The 19,866-nt window shown below is 44.5% G+C and overlaps 2 protein-coding genes across 2 annotated transcripts in view; one reads left to right on the top strand and one right to left on the bottom strand.

Moving 5' to 3' along the window:
- Window positions 1-915: 915 nt before the first annotated feature.
- Window positions 916-19,866, top strand: part of P3h2 (prolyl 3-hydroxylase 2) — a 154,239-nt gene continuing 135,288 nt past the window's right edge. The window contains exon 1 of the mRNA XM_050160024.1: window positions 916-1,833. Within this exon, the coding sequence (XP_050015981.1) occupies window positions 1,357-1,833 (477 nt within the window). The 5' untranslated portion in view covers window positions 916-1,356. The remainder of the gene's footprint in view (window positions 1,834-19,866) is intronic.
- LOC126512304 (40S ribosomal protein S6-like) lies at window positions 14,469-15,314 on the bottom strand. The gene has a single exon (XM_050160021.1). The coding sequence runs from the start codon at window positions 15,074-15,076 to the stop codon at window positions 14,513-14,515; it is 564 nt and encodes a 187-aa protein (XP_050015978.1). The 5' UTR covers window positions 15,077-15,314; the 3' UTR covers window positions 14,469-14,512.

The raw sequence follows: 19,866 nt of genomic DNA on the forward strand, positions 1-19,866 counted from the left end.
GGCCAAAGTGCCAAAACTCAACAGAACGAACAAGGGAAATGGCATGACCCTCTGGCAACCTTCTTTCATAATTGCCATTTCACACAAAACCTTTCTTTGAGAAATTCAGATCAGCTGGACAATATATGTGGTTCTTTCCTATTGGTCATTCTCCCAGTCTTCGAGAGACTATGATAAGATTCTCACAGACAATTCTAGACAAGCAGAATTCCTACCAGGGAATTGCAGGCTGGACTCCAGAGTCTAGCACACACACATTTTTTCCCCTCTGAGTGTGGAGCCAAGGAGCAGAAAAGAGGGGAACACCTTGGCTATGAAGGTATTTATGACCCAGGAGAAGGGGAGGAGCAGGAAAGCCTCCAGCTAGTTCCCTGGACTCTGGCAGCTGTTTCTGTCAGAGTTCCCACTTCTAGATTGATGCTCATTGCTTAAGTCCCAGAGTACTGGGTTTGTTAAACTGCCTCTTTCTTTAACTCTCACAATAGGGATTTATGTTTAAAGAGCACTGGACATGTTGGGCATTTGGCGGCCTTAGAAGAGGTAACTGAGGCTCTGCTGCACAGAGTCACACATCTGGAAAACTGCCAGAAGCAGCTTCACCTTCCTCCAGAGGTCTGGACAGGAAACTCGGGTCATTTATCGTCCTTTCCTTAGCACACTCTCCATACACAGTGCAGGAACACATCCACACACAGCCAAAGGAGAAGGCAAGAGAGAGGGAGACCCTGCCCTCCTAGAGGGGGAGATTTTGCCTTAGAGGAGAGCAGGAAGCTTCTATTCCTGTGGCCCAGACTTAGGTCCATCTTTTGCTTATGCTTAGCTGTATAAACTTAGGCAAACCAAATCTACTCTCCTCAAATCTACTCAGCTGGCCTGAGCCCCTCCCTCTCCCAAGTGCGTTCCACAGAGGCTGAAATGGATCTTCATGTTGCCTCGGAGGGTGAAGGACTGAGAAGAGTAAGACTGCAGAATGCGACAGTGAACCTCACTTCCTCAAGTGCAGAAGAGACAGCAACACTATCCTCTTCTGCCACCCATAAGGGACCCCACACGCAAAACTTGTCCCTGGGGTTTGCCTCTCGTGGCGCTAGCTCTCAGGCCGCTGGAGCGCGGCTCGCGGAGGCTCGGCGGGCGGCAGGAGGAGCGTGTGAGTTGGAGGCGTCCCTTTAAGAGCGGCCAGCCGGGCGAGCCTCCGCCTCCAGGACCGCAGCGCGCCGCCGGTCACCTGGGGCTGTCGGGCAGCAGGCTCGCGGTGGGACCGGCGTGCTAGCTCGGGGAGCCGGAGCGGGGCTCGGACGCGAGGTGCGGCGGGGGCAGACACGGAGCGCAGCTGTTCCCGGGTGGGTTTGGCGGAGGATGCGGGAGAGCACGTGGGTGTCGCTGCCGCTGCTGCTGCTGCTGCTGCTGCTGCCCGCGCCGCAGTGGGGAGGCCCCCAGGACGGCCGCCCCGAGCCGGAGCCGGAGCCCGAGCGCGGTCCTCTGCAACCCTTCGATCTGCTCTACGCTAGCGGTGTGGCTGCCTACTACAGCGGCGACTACGAGCGTGCGGTGCGTGACCTGGAAGCCGCGCTGCGCAGCCACCGGCGCCTGAGAGACATCCGCACGCGCTGTGCCCGCCACTGCGCGGCGCGCCGCCCGCTCGCACCCCCGGGGGCCGGCCCGGGAGCCGAGCTGCCCTTCTTCCGAGCGCTGCTCGAGCGGGCTCGCTGCTCCCGCAGCTGCCAGAGACAGCGCCTGGGCGGCCCCGTGTCCCGGCACCGTGTCAGCGAGGACGTGCGCAGCGACTTCCAGCGCAGAGTGCCCTACAACTACCTGCAGCGGGCCTACATCAAGGTACTAAGTGCGTCTGCCTCTAAAGTCCGCGCGTCCCTTCCTAGGGCTGGCCCCGGGGCATTGCTCCCGTTCTACCTTTCACAGTGGCTGTCCTGTGCGTGAAAGTAGACGCCCAGAGACTAGATGGACTTGGGCAGGGTCCCCTTTGCTCTCTGTCTCAGCATCAGCTTCACTCGCAAAAGGGGGCTGGGCCAGTAACATTGTCTCTAAAGTGTGCTACATGTGCCTATTGGCTACCTAAAATGCTAAATTCCTTGTCATACCCTAATCCTGATTTCTCTTTCTTTTCCTGCGGCCCCTCCTGGTATGCAATCTGAACCTTCTAAGTTTTCTCAAGCTAAAAGGAAACATGGTCCCAAGCGAAGTTATTTCTCTTCAACTATAGAAGAGCAAAGAGAAAAGATGGGGGCAGCATGCTTGAGGCTGTATGAGGCAATCGCATTGAGAATATGGACTTTTGGGGGTTCTGTTTCAGGTTGTTAGGGGTTCCTCCCGTGCCGGTTTGCTTCACCTCAGATGCCCAGTGCTCTCTGGTTTTATTTGCATCTATTTAACTTCCGTGAAGTTACTGTCAAGAGGTATGCAATCCAACTGTCATATTTTTTGCACCCACAGTTTAAAAGACCTAACTGGATGCATAGCAGGCAGATTTAGAAAGAATTCCTTAGCCTCCACTTCCACAAACTCATGTTTCTCCAGTTCTTCCTACCTTCGACTTTTTGTCGAAGTGGGTGGATATATCCAGGTCTTTCCCACAGCGGTGGGAGGAGTTACTAACGTCACCACAGAGACCTCATCTCAGGGCTCCAGCGTGCGCAGTGCTGAAGTTCAGGAGTTGACTAGACTGGGTCAGGCAATGGGGAGAAAGCCAAATTTCTTTCCAGGACTTGTGACTTGTCTTTCTCCTGCTGTTTCCAAACGGTTTGTTAAGGCATGCATTAAGCATAACGTTGCTTTTTAAAAAGAGAGTGGTACAGTATTTCCTGTTCTTCCAGGTATCAAGTCAATTCTGGGAGAGGGCCCCATGAGAGTCAATAGCAAAAATATTCCAAGTTGGTTCCCAGAGCAGAGTGTGTGTGGTTGTGTGGTGTGACCCCCCCCCCCAAATGTATGATTCTCCTGGGAGTTTCAGCTGTGAGGGGAGATGATGTAGCCATTTTGTTGAAGGTTCTGTAGTACATGGTAGGCAGATTTTCTTTTCTCAAGAAGAAAAGGAAAAAAGAAGATGCATGCTTGTACTGGGTCTTCTGAAAAATAACCATGCATTCGTGCATGGTCACCATGGGTTGCTGTGGTTCTGTAGTTATATATTTTCATATAATATTAACATTCTTTTGTCTTCCTTTGCTCCTGTTCCGGAGATGGAGGTCAAAGAAGATGAAACCACAGGCCTAACAGGCCTTCAAACTTTTGTAGTGACCTTCATTCACATAACTGACAATTTCTGAAGAAGGAAATATGTTCCCCACTTTGGGAATTTGCTTGTTAATACCTAAAGGATACATTATAGTTTTTCTCTCCTCTGTGCTGCTTGGAAACGCTAGGGAGAAGCCTTTCCTTTGCTTCCTAGGGACACACACACACACACACCAGACCCACCATCATATAGGCTAAAACATCCAAAATAATAAAAGGCCATTCTTGAGCAATAAGAGCTTTGGATTGTGGGATTCAATGCAGGGTGATCAGCTCCTGTGTACTTGGATATAGTCATAAAGCCAGCCACGTGTTACTGAATTGCTTCTAATGTCTGCGACTTAGTTTGCACTTAGAAGTCTACTCCTAGGCCATATATATCTCTGAAGAGCAGAAGATGCCTCAGAGTTAAGGTAGCACAACCATTCTCAGTGAGAAGATAAACACACTGCGCTTGCTCTCAGGAGTAATATCCTCCTATATCCTGGGTCATGAGCTGCTGGTGGCAACAGATCCCTGATGCTCGAGCTGGAGAAATGAGAACAGTTGAAAACTGTAAACTCTGATGATCTCTTGAGAGACGAAGATTGGGATGCCCAGAAAGAGAAAGGGTCTTGGTCCTTGCCACCTGAGCGGTATCAGTTTAGCACGATTCGGTGAAGTGAGCCCAGGACCTAGGGTCAGCCTGGGCTCTGAGGCTAATGGACTCTAACCTGCGCTGTGCCCACAGCTGCTGCATGGCTCTGGGTTCTATTGAATGCTGCACTAGCAGGAATTATGCTGAATAATCGTAATTATTCAGTAATGGAAATCGTAATTGGACAGTTCTGGGATGAGTAGGTTTTTGTTCCCTGAAGTCCCAGGTACTCCTCTGTAGTGGTGTTGTATGCAGTCTCCCCAGAAGCCTGGCATGTAGGGGAATCTTCTGAATTGTTAGGTGGTGTTAGCTCTCCAGAGGGATGGTTGGTGTGTATGTTTGCAAAGACAGGGTAAGGCTCCTCCCAACTTAAAAATCTCTCCTTTGTAAGATATCGTTCAACCATAGCCTGAACCCTAAGATACACCTATTAATGTTACGTTTCTTGTGAGAGTGCACAATGGTTTCTCTTTGCTGCTGGTTAAAGCCTAAATAAAGAGTTTAACACAATCTCTCTGTCCTTTCCCCTATTTCCTCATGTCTGACACTTTGGATCTTAGCCTTGTTATTCTTCCAGGGGAGCTAAGATCGGAAGTCTAAGGCCACCATAGACAACCCCAGTTTCCCATTTCCACAGTTGCAAGGTAGGGAGATGCTAGACTACCGGCTTGGTTTGAGTTTAGTTTATGACAGTGTGGGGCCTGACTCAAACAAACACTACAGGCGCAATTATTTGCATTGTTATTGTGGAAGTCAAGGACTCCCCTTCTTTACAATGTTGAAGTCATAACTCTCCTAAAACCAAGAGAGACGTCTGTGAGGTTCTTGGTGTCCTTCCGCAGCTCCCAGCAGCTGTACTGAATGGCCTGGCAGAGAACTTTCCCCCTTTGTCTTTTTCTTTCATTTTAAAGTGTTTTTTTTTTCTTTTTTTTCTTTTTTTTTTTTTTTGGTGGGGGTGTTGAGACAGGGTTTCTCTGTAGTTTTAGTTTTGGATCCTGTCCTGGAACTCACTCTGTAGACCAGGCTGACCTCAAACTCACAGAGATCCGCCTGCCTCTGCCTCTCAAATGCTGTGATTAAAGACCTGTGCCACCACTGCCTAACCTAATTGATTTCTTGCTGTTTTGTACTTAAGAATTCTGGGTGTTGTTACAAAACCCCTTTCTCCTCTATCCACTTAGTTGGCTTGATTAGTTTTTCCTTTCTTCAAATTTATCTTTAGCCTTTATCACCTAAAGCTGTACTTCAGAAAAGCCTTAAACCACTGTACCTAAGTTATGAACATCTTCGGTTTTAAAAACAAACGCAAGGGAGAGATTTTTCTGTTCTTATCTGTGTCCTGAATTGTCCAGAATGGTTTTTCTGTATCTTTTTTTTCCACTGTTCCTAGCTTCTTAAAAAGAAACAGCCACAAACTAGCGCTGTTGTTTATTTTCTTACTTAAAGCATGTTTGCTCTTGCTTGTTTTGTCCTTGAGTTGGTGCTTTGTGAAATCTGACCTTTGTGTTTCTTCTTAGGATTAAGGGAGGGTGGGGGTGGTGTTTAATGTAAGCAATTCTGCCCCGCCTCCCATCATCTTCCAATCTCCTTATCTGGACCCATAATCTATTTGTGATTTGTACAGAAGAAAAAAAAAAGTAAGCTCAAGTTATTTCCTCACTCCAGTTCTGCTTTGCAGCTGCTTTCTCTTTCTGGACTGAATGCCTTCAACAGGAATTGAAAGCCAGAAAGGACCACTTCATGCCAGAAAGGACCACTAAATACGGCTGTTGTTGGTTCAGAAGCAAACCTTGTCCGGATCTGACATTTCAGTCTTTTTTCAAGGGTTTCTAGAATATGCACAAACACCCTTCAGAAGGCAAGGGTTTATCTGCTTGAAACACTATCCTGAAATATTAGTTATTATTCAGAAAATGAGGCTTCCCCTGCCTCTAAAAAGCCTTTCTTCTTTTGTCCTTGAGTCAGCAAAATATGTCACCACCCCATCCCACGTCCCATTTTTGAGGAAGGAATCCTGTGGAATTTATTGTGAAGCCAGTTGCTAGGTCCTGCGTGGTCATCCCAGATGTTTCCTTATCAGGCTTGTGCATCCCAAGTCTGCGCACCTCTGCCTCAGTCCACACTTGTAAGTGTTATAAGCCACAGGGGCTGACAGTTCAGTTAGATCAGAAGGGAGCAGCGACTTCTCAACCTGGGCCTTCAGGGATTCCTTTATAGATGTTAATAAAGGCAAGTAATAAAACTGACCTCCTTAGTTATTATTTTTTTTAAACAGACCGTATCTCTGGGAGTCAAAAAAATTCTGTCAGTAATTACTTGATTATTGATAGACTCTGAAGAGGTTGTTGTCCGGGAGCAAAGTGTGAATTTCTTAGAAACTTAGGTCTCAGGGCTAAGGAACTCCAGGTGAGATTCTTTTCATCAAATAATAGTGTTGGGGCATGAAAGCAGGAGAGGTCATGGTGTGATTCTAGAAATCCAGTCCAGCAAAGGCAGAGATGCTGACTATGGGCACTTAAATGCTTTGTCCGAGAGAAGCCCGAAGACCATGAAGGATTCTGGCCCTTCAACAACGTCACTAGATTGGCCCTAGATTGGTAAAGCAAAGCAGGGCAGCCATTGGGATTGTGGTCTAGAATACAGGCATTCAACCCTCTCTAGTCCTGTGTTGTTTTTTTTTTTTTTTCCCAAGCTCTACATAAAGGGCATAGTACCAGCCTATGGCTTCCTGTGGAATCTGTGGTGCTGTGAGATTGACCTCTTGCCTTCAGAGGCAGAGCAGAGAGACAGCAAGCCTTCCTGGACTCTGCACCCCTAGCCTTTCCATTCACAGGGTACATAATTCATTCAGCCAACCGTCGCAGTTGTCTGGTGGAAAATTTTGCATTTCTCATTAGGAGCAACAATTCTTTTCTTTTCTTTTTTTTCCATTCCACGTTCTTCCACATTTTTTTCTGCCTTTTAATTCATCCCTTCTTTCCTGCTGTCTGACTTCCTAACTAATTTCTCCCAGGCCTGTCCATCACTTGCCAGATGGATGATTGGAGGGAGCTTTCCGCAGGGTGTACTGGGCTCATGGGGCCTTTTGTGTTCAGTGCTGCAGAGGACTGCAGATTCTGGTGGGAAAGAACCGGGTTTGTTTGTACCCTGTTCTGCTGACTTGTGCTGTGTAGCTCTCTATACTTTCTTCAGGCATTGTCTTCTTGTTGGTCCACAGGATAAAAGCATGTCTGAGAGGGGAAAGTTAAGGTGATTCTTGCAGGAACAGCTAAACCAAGCAAGCTAGACAAGGAGGCAAGGTCAGCTTTCTGGCTCAAATATAAAGGAAAAGCATAGAGCCCCCTACTAGTGAGATACACAGTCTGAGCATCTCCGCTGAGCTTCCCTTTCTTTCGTGTTCCCCCCATGTGTTAGCCTTTAGCACGGACTGGAGAAGAGACTGTCCAGATCTACATCTTTCTGCAGCTCCTCCTGTCACACTCATGGAACGCTGTGCTCCAGCCAGCTGTTTTTACAGAGGAGAAAATGAAGTTGGAGGGAGGACAGGGCTGCTCAGGTTGAAATCAGTTAAACAGAAGAGCTGAGAGCTGAACTGATGGACCCGGATTCCCTCCCTCCTTTGTGATATTGCCCTGACCATTTTGAGTGAGACCTATGCTTCACTTCGGATGTATAAGACTTAAATGAAAACTGGCACATTTATAATACAAGTGTAAAGCACCTACCACGATAGAAATTAGAGGACTATTTTTATAGTGTCCCTGTGTGTTCTATTTGGGATAAGAAAAGCTACTCAGCTCTGGGATAGTAAACATTTCTATGAGCCTGACTCTCTCCCTCTGAGCTCTTGTCCTTCTTGGTTGCACCTACTCAATTATGTAGATTCCTCAAGCACTGAGATTCTAAGACAAAGGCTACCGAGAATGCTGTGGACTCTTAGAGTTCCTGTATCGGGTTGGGTCATATTAAAAGGACTTTTCCTGAAATTTGTGAAAGTTCACGGGAAAGGGAAGGTCTCCTCCAAGTGCTGAGCAGGAAGAACAAGCAAGGTGCCATGGAAGAAGAGATGACCTAGTGAGCCCATTCTAGAATGCTAGTTTCCAAGTAGCCATTTTGGATAAAAAGCAACCATTTGGAAGAAAATGTAGCCATTTTGAATTGAAGCTGCAACAGGGACCCCAAGTAAATATGAAGGAGGGCCTTTGATTGAACAGGAGCAGATGGCTGGCTCTCCTCCCCACCAGTCCTCTCCTCAGCTTTCCTCAGTGATGTCCTGCCATATTCATGGTGCCTCAGAGCTTCAGCGATCCTGTTTTACAAACAGAAAATAAGTCCCCAAAGAGATTGCAGCTGCACAAATTAGTGCAGAAACTCGATGGGAAAGTCAAAACCCAAGGTCTCAGACCCCTACTTCCGTGTCCTTGCCCTTGATGCTGCTTACCGGACACACACGGAAGAGTCTAAAGTAGCAAAAGACAACAGCGTGTCACGTGCATTGTCTGATTAGCAGGAGTCTCTACAAATAAAAGTCAAGGTTCCGTTGTGCAATGATGTCGGGTGTGTTACTACTCAGCCTGTTTCTGGGGAAGTCTTAGCAGTACCACCTGAGTCAGTGCTGTTCCCTGGTGAGCGAAGCGAGGGATCTTTGCTGGAAGAGAAAGGAAGGAGTCAGAGCCAGAAAGGGAAGGAGCCAAGATGTCAGAATTTCCAGAAGTCCGGGCTATCATAATGAATCCGCTGGAATTCGTCATCTGAAAATAATTGATTGGGTTTTGTGAAAGTGCCAAGACACTACTGGGGATTGCAGCATGAGTGTGAGGAGACTCAGGAAAGGGTTGGATAAAGGTAAAGAAACAATACACAAATAAATGAGTACTGAACCAAGAAGCATATGGGAGGTAATTGAACCAATCTTTATTATTCTTGCTTGAATGCTAAATATTTAGCCTTAACTCTGCCAAGATCAATAGTCTTGCCTGTTAAATACCAACACACAGTTAAGAAGCCAGGCACAGGGAATCCCTCCTCCACCAGATTTGTCTGGTTGTAAAAATCATCTCCAATTATGCTATCAAAGATTAATTCAGTAGACCCTATGAATTATTTTTTCACTGAAGCAAGATGTGCTTCCCAATATTTTAAGGTTGAATCTTGGATTACTCTCAGATTCTAGTAGATGGCACTTATAAATGACATCAGGGACAAAGACGTTCAGTCACTCATGGCTTCTATAGGATTTCTAAGGGGATTAATCCTGCAGTGGGACTGAGGGCAAATTTCAGGTCTGTAGGTTTATAAGCCAGGGTCTCTCAACCTCGGTTTAGAGAAGTGAAATTCCTCATACCAGGAGTGTTTCTCTTCCTCTTAGGGTGGTGAACAATATCTCTGGCCCTTAACTTCTAAGTAGTTGTCAGTAGCACACACCCCATCTTTTTAGTATGACAAGCACAGAATGTTCCCATACGTTGTATTCTGCAGAGGTCCCAATGGCTTCAAACTCAGAACTGCTGAAGTAACCCAAGCCATATACGGCATGACTGTACATCAAGGGTAGAAGATCTCAAGTCAAGCTGTGGCGGTGGATACTTGATGACCTTGTGCCCACTGATGAATGTTTATGAAAAAGTTAGCTACAGCTTGCCATCATGCTGAAGGAAATTCACTGGAAACAGACTTTCTCCTTTAGCTGAGGATCACAGGGTTAACATATCCTGGATGGTCCTGCCTCTCTGCCCTATTCAGACAGAAGAAAAGAACAGAGCTTTTACATTTTTCTCTGCTTTTCATCCCAATATGTTGTTTAAGTGATGCAAACAAACACCTCTTGGTTGTGAACTCTAGACTCCAGAACATTTTGTGTGTCTTCCTACATACCATACCATCCCATCCATCCATCCATCCATCCATCCATCCATCCATCCACACACACATCTCCTTCCTCTTGGAAGTTGCCCAAACAGTATTCTACTGTGACTCTTTAATCTCTTGCATTTAGATGTGTTGTCTTAGTAACTAGCTTAAGCAAGCTGAAAAGAGAATTAAACTTACAGACGTTTTAAAGTGTGGAAAATCAGGGAGCTTGGGGAGGGAGAGAGAAAAACATGGTGGGGGCAAAGCAGGATGCAGAGAAAAGAAAAATGAAATAAAAGACATCGTAAGGCTGCAGATTAAAAAGTGAACCAAGCCGGGTGTCTGGGGTAAGAGGAGGCTGCTCTGAGGAGCATATGGATGTTGCATGTTCCAATATGCCTGTCGCTGATAAAAGCAGGGACTCAGAGACAGGCACAGGGCTTCACCCAGTCCTGTCTGACCACCATCTCTGCTCCTTTGAGAGAGTTCAGCCCTGGTGAGCCAAACCAGAGTGGCTAAACCAGTTTCCTCTGAAGAGGGAAAAACCCCTCTTGAGGGAGATTCCATTTGCTCAGCATATTTACCAAATGGCATACTCCCCCTCCATCCAGACAGCAAAACAAACAGCGCAGGGAAAGACTGACCCTCCCCCTCTCGCTCCCCAAAAAGCTGGCTGCTAACTTACATTAAAATACCCTTCTTTTCCAAGCAAAGAATTAAAAAAATATATATATTATTGAGCCCTTTTAGGTGTAGCTTTCTCTTTGGGTCCCGGAGTTAGGAAGAATAAGGTAGTTGTCTGTCTTCCAGAGGGTCACAACCTGGTGAAGGTTAAAAGAGGCAGAGGTGGCCCTGTGTGCAGAAGCAGTAGCTGTGTGTGCACAATGTATTTGAAAGCAGTGGGATTAGCTATGGAAAAAGAGGCAGAGGTGGCCCTGTGTGCAGAAGCTGTAGCTGTGTGTGCACAATGTATTTGAAAGCAGTGGGATTAGCTATGGAAAAAGAGGCAGAGGTGGCCCTGTGTGCAGAAGCTGTAGCTGTGTGTGCACAATGTATTTGAAAGCAGTGGGATTAGCTATGGAAAATGCTTACAAAAACAAACAAAACAAAATTACAAGAGACAACAAAACAAAAAACACAATGTCGTACAAGAAGGAAGTTAAAAAAATAATAGCAACTTAAACATTTTGATAGAAAAGAAGGAATGAGATTCTGTTTTTTTTAGTAAGAAGTAGCTCCAGGCTGCACACAGCCATTTAAACTTGGGACTCCAGAGCTGGTGAGACTTAGGCAGGGAGTGAGTTCCAGGCTGGACTCTGACTCAGTAAACAAAACAACAAACAAACAAACAAACAAAAAAACAAGATAAGATAAGAATACAAGCAGTCTAAAAACTAAATTTGCTGGGTCATTTTTTCTTAAAGAATAAATGCACTTCTGTGGGAATTGGGAGGTGGGAAGGACCTGGAAAGAATTGGAGGAGGAGGAACAATGTCAGAATATATTATATGTACAACTCTATTTTCATTAAAAACGTCTAGTGATAAAGGATGAATTTTAGAGAATTTGACTTGTAATTATAGAATATATTACTTCAAAGTAATATATATCCCAGTGGAATATAGATTTAGTGATTGTTTTTTAATTTGTTAAAGGAAATGTCATTTACCATTTCAAGTTTCCTTAGAATCTTGAAAATAGCGATTTTTCTTTTTATGACTTTTTTCTTCTCCCTTTGTGAGTCATAGTCTGTACCTTTATGGAGAACAATAATTTCTAGCTCACAGAGAGGATGGAAGGATAAAATGGGAAGGTATTTGAGGAGCCTCTTTATGGAAGATATATATGTATATCTTGAGGGGGGAAAGGAAGGAATGAAAGGATATCACCTGTTATCCACAGTGATGCTATGAAAAGGTGACCAGAGGGAAACCTGCCTTCCCCTGCTGTGTGCACGTGAAAAGGCCACAGGGAATTCTGCTTTATCAAAGTAACCATGCAATTATTTTTGTGCTATGAAAGGTAAATATATATTTATCTTGATATATATGCACACACACATATATATATACATATATATATACGTATTTATATATCTATAAAGCCATTAAACCGGTGAAAGAATCTTTTATGCATGTGATGCAGAATCAGACCATAGAAAACACAAAGACCACTTATCAAACTCTGAGAACCGTATCAGATAATCTTCTTTATTTGCCTTGTTTGCAAAACAGTTTATGAAGAAACTTAACATGCCAAAACAGACATTAAAATGTCATTGAAGACAAACAGCCAGATTTAGCTTTGAGGAATTTATGACTATAGGTTATTAGCAATACTAGATATCAGTTATTAACTACTCCTGTGCTCCAGGTATGCTGCATTCTTTATGAGGATTTTCTTACAATAAGCTTAAGATAGACGTTCTAGTGAATCTTCCCTTTGCAGTAAAGATACTGAGGGTGAAAGATGAAACAGCCCTGCCCACCGACCTCCAGATGGCAGGGCTGGTACTGAGCTGAGCTGGAATCTGAAAGATTCCAAGTATTTCTGGTCACAAACTCTGAGTTCTTGCACACCTTTTTTTCTTTTTATTTCTTCTTTTCTTGTACAATACATCCAAACCGCAGCCTCCACTCTCCTAGTCACCACCCCCCCCCTCCTCCCAGCCTCCCTGTCCCCTGGATCCACTGCTCCTCCATTTCCCTTCAGGAAAGAGCAGGCCTACCAGGGATTTCAAACAAGCTTGGCATAACAAGATGCAATAGGACTAGACACAAAACCTCACATCAAGGCTAGATGAGGCAACCCAGAAAGAGGAGGAAAGGCTCCTGAGAGCAGGGGAAAGAGTCAGGACACCCCCTAACCCCCCTGTGAGAAAGTACCATAAAAACCCAAGCTAAACAACCACAGCTTGTATGCAGAGAACCTGGCCCAGAACCATGTAGGCTCTGTGGTTGTCTTTACAGACTCTGTGGCCCCCAGTGAGTACTGCTTAGTTGATTATGAGAGCTGTGTTCTGGTTTCCTTGACTCCTTTGCCTCCTATAGTCCTTCCTTCCCCTCTTCTGTAGGATTCCTGAGCTCCACCTAATGCTTGGGTATGGGCTCTGCATCTGCTCACGTTAGCTGCCAGAGGAAGTCTCTATGATGATGACTGGGCTATGTAACCATCCATGAATATAGCAGAATATCATTAGGAATAATTTTGCTGGCCTGCCTTCCTTCCTTCCTTCCTTCCTTCCTTCCTTCCTTCCTTCCTTCCTTCCTTCCTTCCTTCCTTCCTTCTTCCTTTCTCTCTCCCTCCCTTCCCTCCCTGACCTTCCCTTCCTTTCCTCCCTGACCCTCCTTTCCTCCCCTCCCTCTTTCTCCCCCTTTCTTCTTTCCTTCCTTCCTTCCTTCCTTCCTTCCTTCCTTCCTTCCTTTCTTTCTTTCTTTCTTTCTTTCTTTCTCTTTCCATCCCTCCTTCCCTCCCTCTCTCCCTCCCTCCATTCCATTCTTTCTTTGTCAGTTGTGTGGGGTCTACCCTGGGTCTCTGAGCCGTCTCACTCTGGTTCTCATCCAGGCAGTGCCAGTTGTGGGCTTTGAATTATACCAGTCACTGATTGGCCACTCTCACAAGTTTTGTTCCTCCTACAGGCAAGATAGATCAGATTGTAGGTCATACGCTTTGTGCCTGGTTTGATGTCCAGTCCCACCCCTTGGAGTCTTGCTCGCTTATAGAAGATGGCCGGTTCAGGCTCTGTATCCTTCATTACTTGGAGCCCTTGCTAGGGTCACCCTTAGGTTCCAGGAAATTTCTGCTGCAGTAGGCTTCTACTCAATGACCCCCAATTCCAGTCAGCACTCCCGGAGCTGTCCCTTGGTCCCTTTCTCCTTAATCCTGTCTCCATGCCCACCTGCCCTCAGTCCACCTGCAAAATTTATTCTATTTCTTTGCATCCTCCTGGAGTTCTCCTTGTTACTTAGCCACTCTGGGTCTATGGACAGTAGCATGATTATCCTTTACTTAACAGTTAAGATCCACTTATAAGTGAGTACATAGCATATTTGTCTTTCTGGGTCTGGGTTGCCTGGCTCTGGATGGTTTTCTACTTCCATCCATTTGCTTGCAAATTTCGTGATGCCATTTTGTATCTAGCAGCTGAGACATACTGCATTATGTAAATAAATGACATTTTCTTTATCGATTCTTTGTTTGAGGGATATCTGGGTTGTTGCTCTAGGTGAAACTATCATTTCACCAACATGACACCTATGGCCCAGAAAAGAAAGAAGACCATTCTCATGGTCATAGTAAATCCAAGATAAACTGGAAGCTGGAACCAGTGCTTCCTCTGTAGCAAAACATTCTCTCTAGTGACACAATCACCAGTGATGTTTTTAATTCTTCATTGGTGTGTGTACATGTGTGTGTGTGTAGCATGTGTGGAGGTCAGAAGAAACATTTTTTTTTCCTGTAACCTTTGCATAGATTCTGGGTATTGAATTCAGGTCTCCAAGTTTATGTGACAAGGATGTCTGCCCATCAATCTGCCTCACTGGCTCTGATGTCTTTTATTGAGATTTGTTAGTATACTTGTAATGTTAGCCAAGATGGTAGAGATCTATGTTTATTACTGCAGACATTGAAAAATAGTTTCTTGAATAGCTTCTAGCCCATGAATATATGTGGTTCTGTAAAGAGGCTAAAGGAATGGAGAACAGACTTCTTTCCAGCAAGAAAAGATTGATTTTTTTTTCAAGGTCTGATCATTTATTTGTTACCCTTACAGACTTATTTTTGACTGGACTCAGACTTAGAAGTAGAAGCTCTCAGCGAGGACAGCCTTCGCCTCTTGGCAATCTGTTCCTGGCGCTTTTCTTTGGCTTCCTTCATTATCTTGGCCAAAAGTTTAGCATATTCTGCAGCCTCCTCCTTGTTTTTCTTTGTTCGTTGCTTCTTCAGAGCAATACGCCGGCGTTTGTGTTGCAGAACACGTAGAGTCACAAGACGCTGAATCTTGGGTGCCTTGGTCCTGGGCTTCTTACCTTCTTTGTTTAAAGGCTTTCTGACAACGTACTGGCGGACATCATCTTCTTTAGAAAGATTAAAAAGCTTCCGGATTCTACTAGCTCTTTTAGGTCCCAACCGACGAGGCACAGTAGTATCTGTCAGTCCAGGAATATCCTTCTCTCCTTTTTTTACAATAACCAAGTTGAGAACACTCAGATTGGCATCCACAATGCAACCTCGGACAGATTTGCGCTTTCTCTCTCCGGTTCTCCTTGGTCTATAACAAGAATGCCCCTTACTCAACAGCAGGCGCACTCTGCCATGGGTCAGGACACCTTGTTTCATGGGAAAACCTTGTTTGTCATTGCCGCCACTGATTCAGACCACGTAACCCTTCCACTCTTCACCCAGGGCATCGGCAGCCACTTCCGTGGCCATGCGCTTCTCATAGAAGGTTCGAAGCTTGCGTTCATCGTCCACTTCGATGAGTTTTTGGCAGCCGGTGGCTGGGAAGGAGATATTCAGCTTCATCTTCGCACAGCCGACCGCCTAGGAGGCGCCACGAAAAAGAGAAGATTGAGTTTTTTAATTGCTTGACAAGTAATTACACAAGTTATCTAACCATCTGCTGCTCCTCCGTCTAAACAATTAAATATGTTTCTTGTAAAGAATTCTTTATTTAAAACTGCTGTTCCTTTTTAAAATGACTATTATATGTTTGCTTTTATAAAGTATTTGTTGTTCAATTTTAATTACATTTAATCCCTTTGTAAGTTTGGAAGACACAGAAGGGAAATACCAATATTTATATATAAAACTTACTTATGTGTTATTGTCATATTTGATATTTCCTTGATTTTCCATGTACTCATAAACATACTTCATGAAATACAACATGCTTTTATTGGTGACAACACTTTTCCTAACTTATTGTATCTCAAACATTAAAATGTACACTTTTTTCTTATAATTCCTTTTACAAATGTCAAAGCATGCAACAGTGTGAACTCTGAATTACATGTTTTCTGGGTAACCCTTTCCATTGGTTGTTTCCAGTTACTGAATATTATGAATAAAACTGATATGAACATAGTTTAGCCAGCGTCCTTGTCGTAGGAGGAAGTATCTTTTGAGTATATGTCCAACAGTGGTATAGCCGGGTCTTGAGGTAGATCGATTCACAATTTTTTGAGGAACCACATGCTGATTTCCATATTGACTGTACAAGTTTGCATTCCCACCAGCAATAGTGGAGCATTACCCTTGCTCCCAGACATCCTGAGCTGTCACTTGTGGTACTGATCTTAGACCATCCTGACAGGTGTAAAGAGAATTCTCAACGTAATTTTGATTTGCATTTCCCTGATGGATAAGGCTGTTTAACATTTATTTGTTTCTCAGTCAGTCGAGATTCCTCTATTGAGAATTCTCTGTTTAGATCTTCAGTCCACTTTAAAATTGGACTGAAGTGATTCACTGTCCAAAGATGAGGACTGAGTGACAGGCATACTGGGAAGTCCTTTCTTCCGCTCTCTTAATGTCCTTTCTCTCCTTTGCGTGCATAGTTCATGTAATATTAGCTCATGATTTTTCTCCATAGGTACAGTTTTTGCTCCACATATCAGTACACTAAAGAATCTGAAGCTCTGGAGCTGGGTAAAATAGAAGAGCACTTAGAGATCATCTGGCTCAGAACCGCTCTTATTAGGGTTTCTCTTAAAGCCCTCCTTTTGGTTAAGAGCCCTTCAAGCAGCAGCTGAAAAGAAGATGTGCTAATGTTTAACTCTGTGGTACTTTGATGTGGCAGACAAAGTAGGCCATTTTCAAGAGACAAAGCTGGAGTGATAACCGAGAAAACAGTGGCATGTGAGAAGCTGTTGAAATGGGCGAGTAGGCCAACAGAAGACAAGGGACAACCCAAACCTCAATTGCTCTGGGCCTTAGTGACACTGAGGAATCAAACCTTGTTCTCAGAACAAGGTCCTGTTTAATAGGAAAGTTGCTCCCTAGACTAGCAACTTTCCTAAGATGTGGCAGGATGTTTCAGAAGAACATCAGACATGAGCCAGTCAGATGCTAACAGGGAGGTCATGTTTAGGTCTAAGAATTTAATGATGTCAAAATAGGTGAGGTTTTCTAATGTAGCCTTAACAGTACTCCGTGGTTCCAAAATTTCTTCTTTACCCACACATGGAATCCTTAAAGACGTCCATATTGGAAAGACTTATAGTTTTGTATCTCATTTTTCAGTCTGCTTAGTATAACCCTTTAGATAAGTCACCAACATACTCTCTGCAGGTAATCTACAAGATTCAAGAAAGAAATTGGATAAATAATACCAAGACATTAAAGCATTCATAGGGATCTACCTTCTCAGAGTAGTAACAGGATCTGCCTGTGTGATCAGCAGACCTTTGACCTCTGACTCAATCTTGATGACAACCGAAGTAGTTTTAGTCATTACAGGGAAGCCTGGAAGCTTTAGGTTAGATGCTGCATTCCCTGCAACCGACCAGCCATTCCTGTGTAGAACTGTGTGTATACCCCTCTTTAGAATAGACGAAGAAAATCATTCCTATTCTGACTTGCTTCCTTTGTGTGCTCTGCTGATCTAATACCTTTGAGGTATGATGAGATTCTATGGTTTAGCTCCCAACCCTTTTCCCCCAATTCTGATCAGTTTGACATGTGCGTGGCAAGGGTGTCTGGAAGATAGTATGTATGAGAATATCCAAGTGATATTAAAAGAATATTTAAATGACATCCTATCTGGATGTTAAATTTGTACCTAATATGAATTAGACCTTGTTAGAGACTACTTTAAAACATCAACATACAGAATTTTATGAACGATATTGAAGTAGTATATTTGCTAGTCCCTTTTTATGCTCTAAATCTCTTCCCACAGTTCCAGTTGGGAAAGGGTAGATGTTGGATACCAGCATGGGACAGAGTGAGGGTCAATGGCAGGAGGTGAGGGGAGTGGAAATCGAAGGGAGAAGGAACATGAAACAAAATTCTGGGAAGAAAAGTGGTGGGTGAATGGAACTAGAAACCCATGCTCTCGCAACACCATGCTGACACCAACATGTGTTGGCATGCCCGCTCCCCCGGGTTATCTTGCTATGGTGCGCTGGCTGTTTTAACATGTCAGAAGTTTCAGCAGCTATGACTAACTAACCCTGGTCCTTAGACAGGAGAGGACATGTGTTGTGGAATATTAATTTAGCTATGTAAAATGAGTTATACTTGTTTGTAGAATAGTACTTTAGCCATGCAAAGGTATGCTGTTTTGGTTATGCTACATTTGTTTAATTATGTAAAGATGTGTTGCTGTTTCACAATGCCTGCTTAAGGTACTTGATTGGTTTAATAAAAAGCTGAACAGCCAATAGCTAGGCAGAAGAGGGGTAAGTGGGGCTGGTGGGTATAGAGAATAAGTAAGAGGAAGAATCTAGGCTCAGAAGAGGGGCAAAGGAGAAAGAGAAGGAGAGAGCCAGGGACACCTAGTTAGGCAGCTGCCAGCCAGCTGTGGAGTTGGAGATGCAGGATGAAAGGTAAGAAGCCCAAGGCAAAATGTAGGTGAAGAGAAGCAGGTTAGTTTGTTACAAGTGCTAGTGGAACAAGATAAGGCCAAGCATTCATAACTAATAATACATCTGTGCCATGATTTGAAGGCTGGTTGGTGGCCAAAAGAAAGCCTGCTGCAGGCATGTTAAGGTATTTTCCTCTTCAATTGTTTTTGCTGGCATTTCTAGATGCAGGCTTCTTCAGGTTTAAGATACAAAAGCAAAGAGGATTCAGGAATCTACCTCTATGTTCATCAGGTGCTATGGTCCCTAGCAAGTCCATCTTGTTTCCTATTTTAGGTTTCTTTTTCTGACTGTACACTGTGCTTTGTCCAGAATTTTTTGCTGTGCTTAAGAGGAAGTCTTAGTAAAAAGTTGGTTTGTTCCATCATTTTCATAACCAGAAGTCTGCACAGATTTTGAAAGACTTGATGATGATAATGATGATGATGACAACAAAGACAACGGTGGGGGTAGTGCTGATGGTAATACTCTTTGGAATAGATTTCTAGGATTCTAAATGGGGTTACTAATAATAGTTTCTCTCTCTCTCTCTCTCTCTCTCTCTCTCTCTCTCTCTCTCTCTCTCTCTCTCTCTCTCTCACACACACACACACACACAGACACACACACAAAACTCAGTCCCAGAGTCTTTCTGATATTAAACTCCTCCAGCCAGTTTAGATCAGAAGCACTAAGCCAGCTCTGGGGAAGTGGATTGTGTCTTAGCTCATGGAAGGATCTGAAGGGAATTCTTCTTCACTCCTGCTTGAGAAGTATCAACTTCTGCTTTCCCCTGTTTTAGAGCTGTAGGCCAGGCTTGACAGGAATGAAATCTGTGAATTAATTCTTCACAAATGAATGAATATTTGACCATACTAGTCTATTTTTCCAACGGAACAGTTAACAAAGACTTGATAAGTAGGGTTGGTGGTGTAGACCTGCATCTTTTTTTAAATTTTTTTTTATTTTTTTATTGAGAAAACGAAAAAAAAGTTTCCGCCTCCTCCCAGCCTCCCATTTCCCTCCCCATCCTCCTACCCTTCTCCCCCTTCCCTCACTCCTCTCCCCCTCCTTCTCCAGTCCAAACAGCAGTCAGGGTTCCCTGCCCTGTGGAAAGTCCAAGGTCCTCCCCCCTCTGTCCATGTCTAGGAAGGTGAACATCCAAACTGGCTAGGCTCCCACCAAGCCAAAACATGAAGTAGGATCAAAACCCCATGCCATTGACCTTGGCTTCTCATCAGTCCTCATTGTTCGACATGATCAGAGAGTCCGGTTTTATCCCATGCTTTTTCAGTCACAGTCCAGCTGGCCTTGGTGAGCTCCCAATAGATCAGCCCCATTGTCTCAGTGGGTGGGTGCCCCCCTCGTGGTCCTGACATCCTTGCTCGTGTTCTCCCTCCATCTGCTCCTCATTGGGACCTTGGGAGCTCAGTCCAGTGCTCCAGTGTGGGTCTCTGTCTCCATCCATCACCAGATGAAGGTTCTATGGTGATATGCAAGATATTCGTCAGTATTGCTATAGGATAGGGTCATTTCAGGTTCCCTATCCTCAGCTTCCCAAGG

Source organism: Alexandromys fortis, unplaced genomic scaffold (assembly GCF_014885135.2).
Source record: "Alexandromys fortis isolate MF-2015 unplaced genomic scaffold, M_Fortis_MF-2015_v1.1 scaffold_100_3062768_6864082, whole genome shotgun sequence".
In the NCBI taxonomy this organism is placed as follows: Eukaryota; Metazoa; Chordata; class Mammalia; order Rodentia; family Cricetidae; genus Alexandromys; species Alexandromys fortis.

What these genes read in the sequence shown, in the direction of transcription:
- LOC126512304 (XM_050160021.1), bottom strand. Translation starts at nt 15,076, where the DNA reads ATGAAACAAGGTGTCCTGACCCATGGCAGAGTGCGCCTGCTGTTGAGT.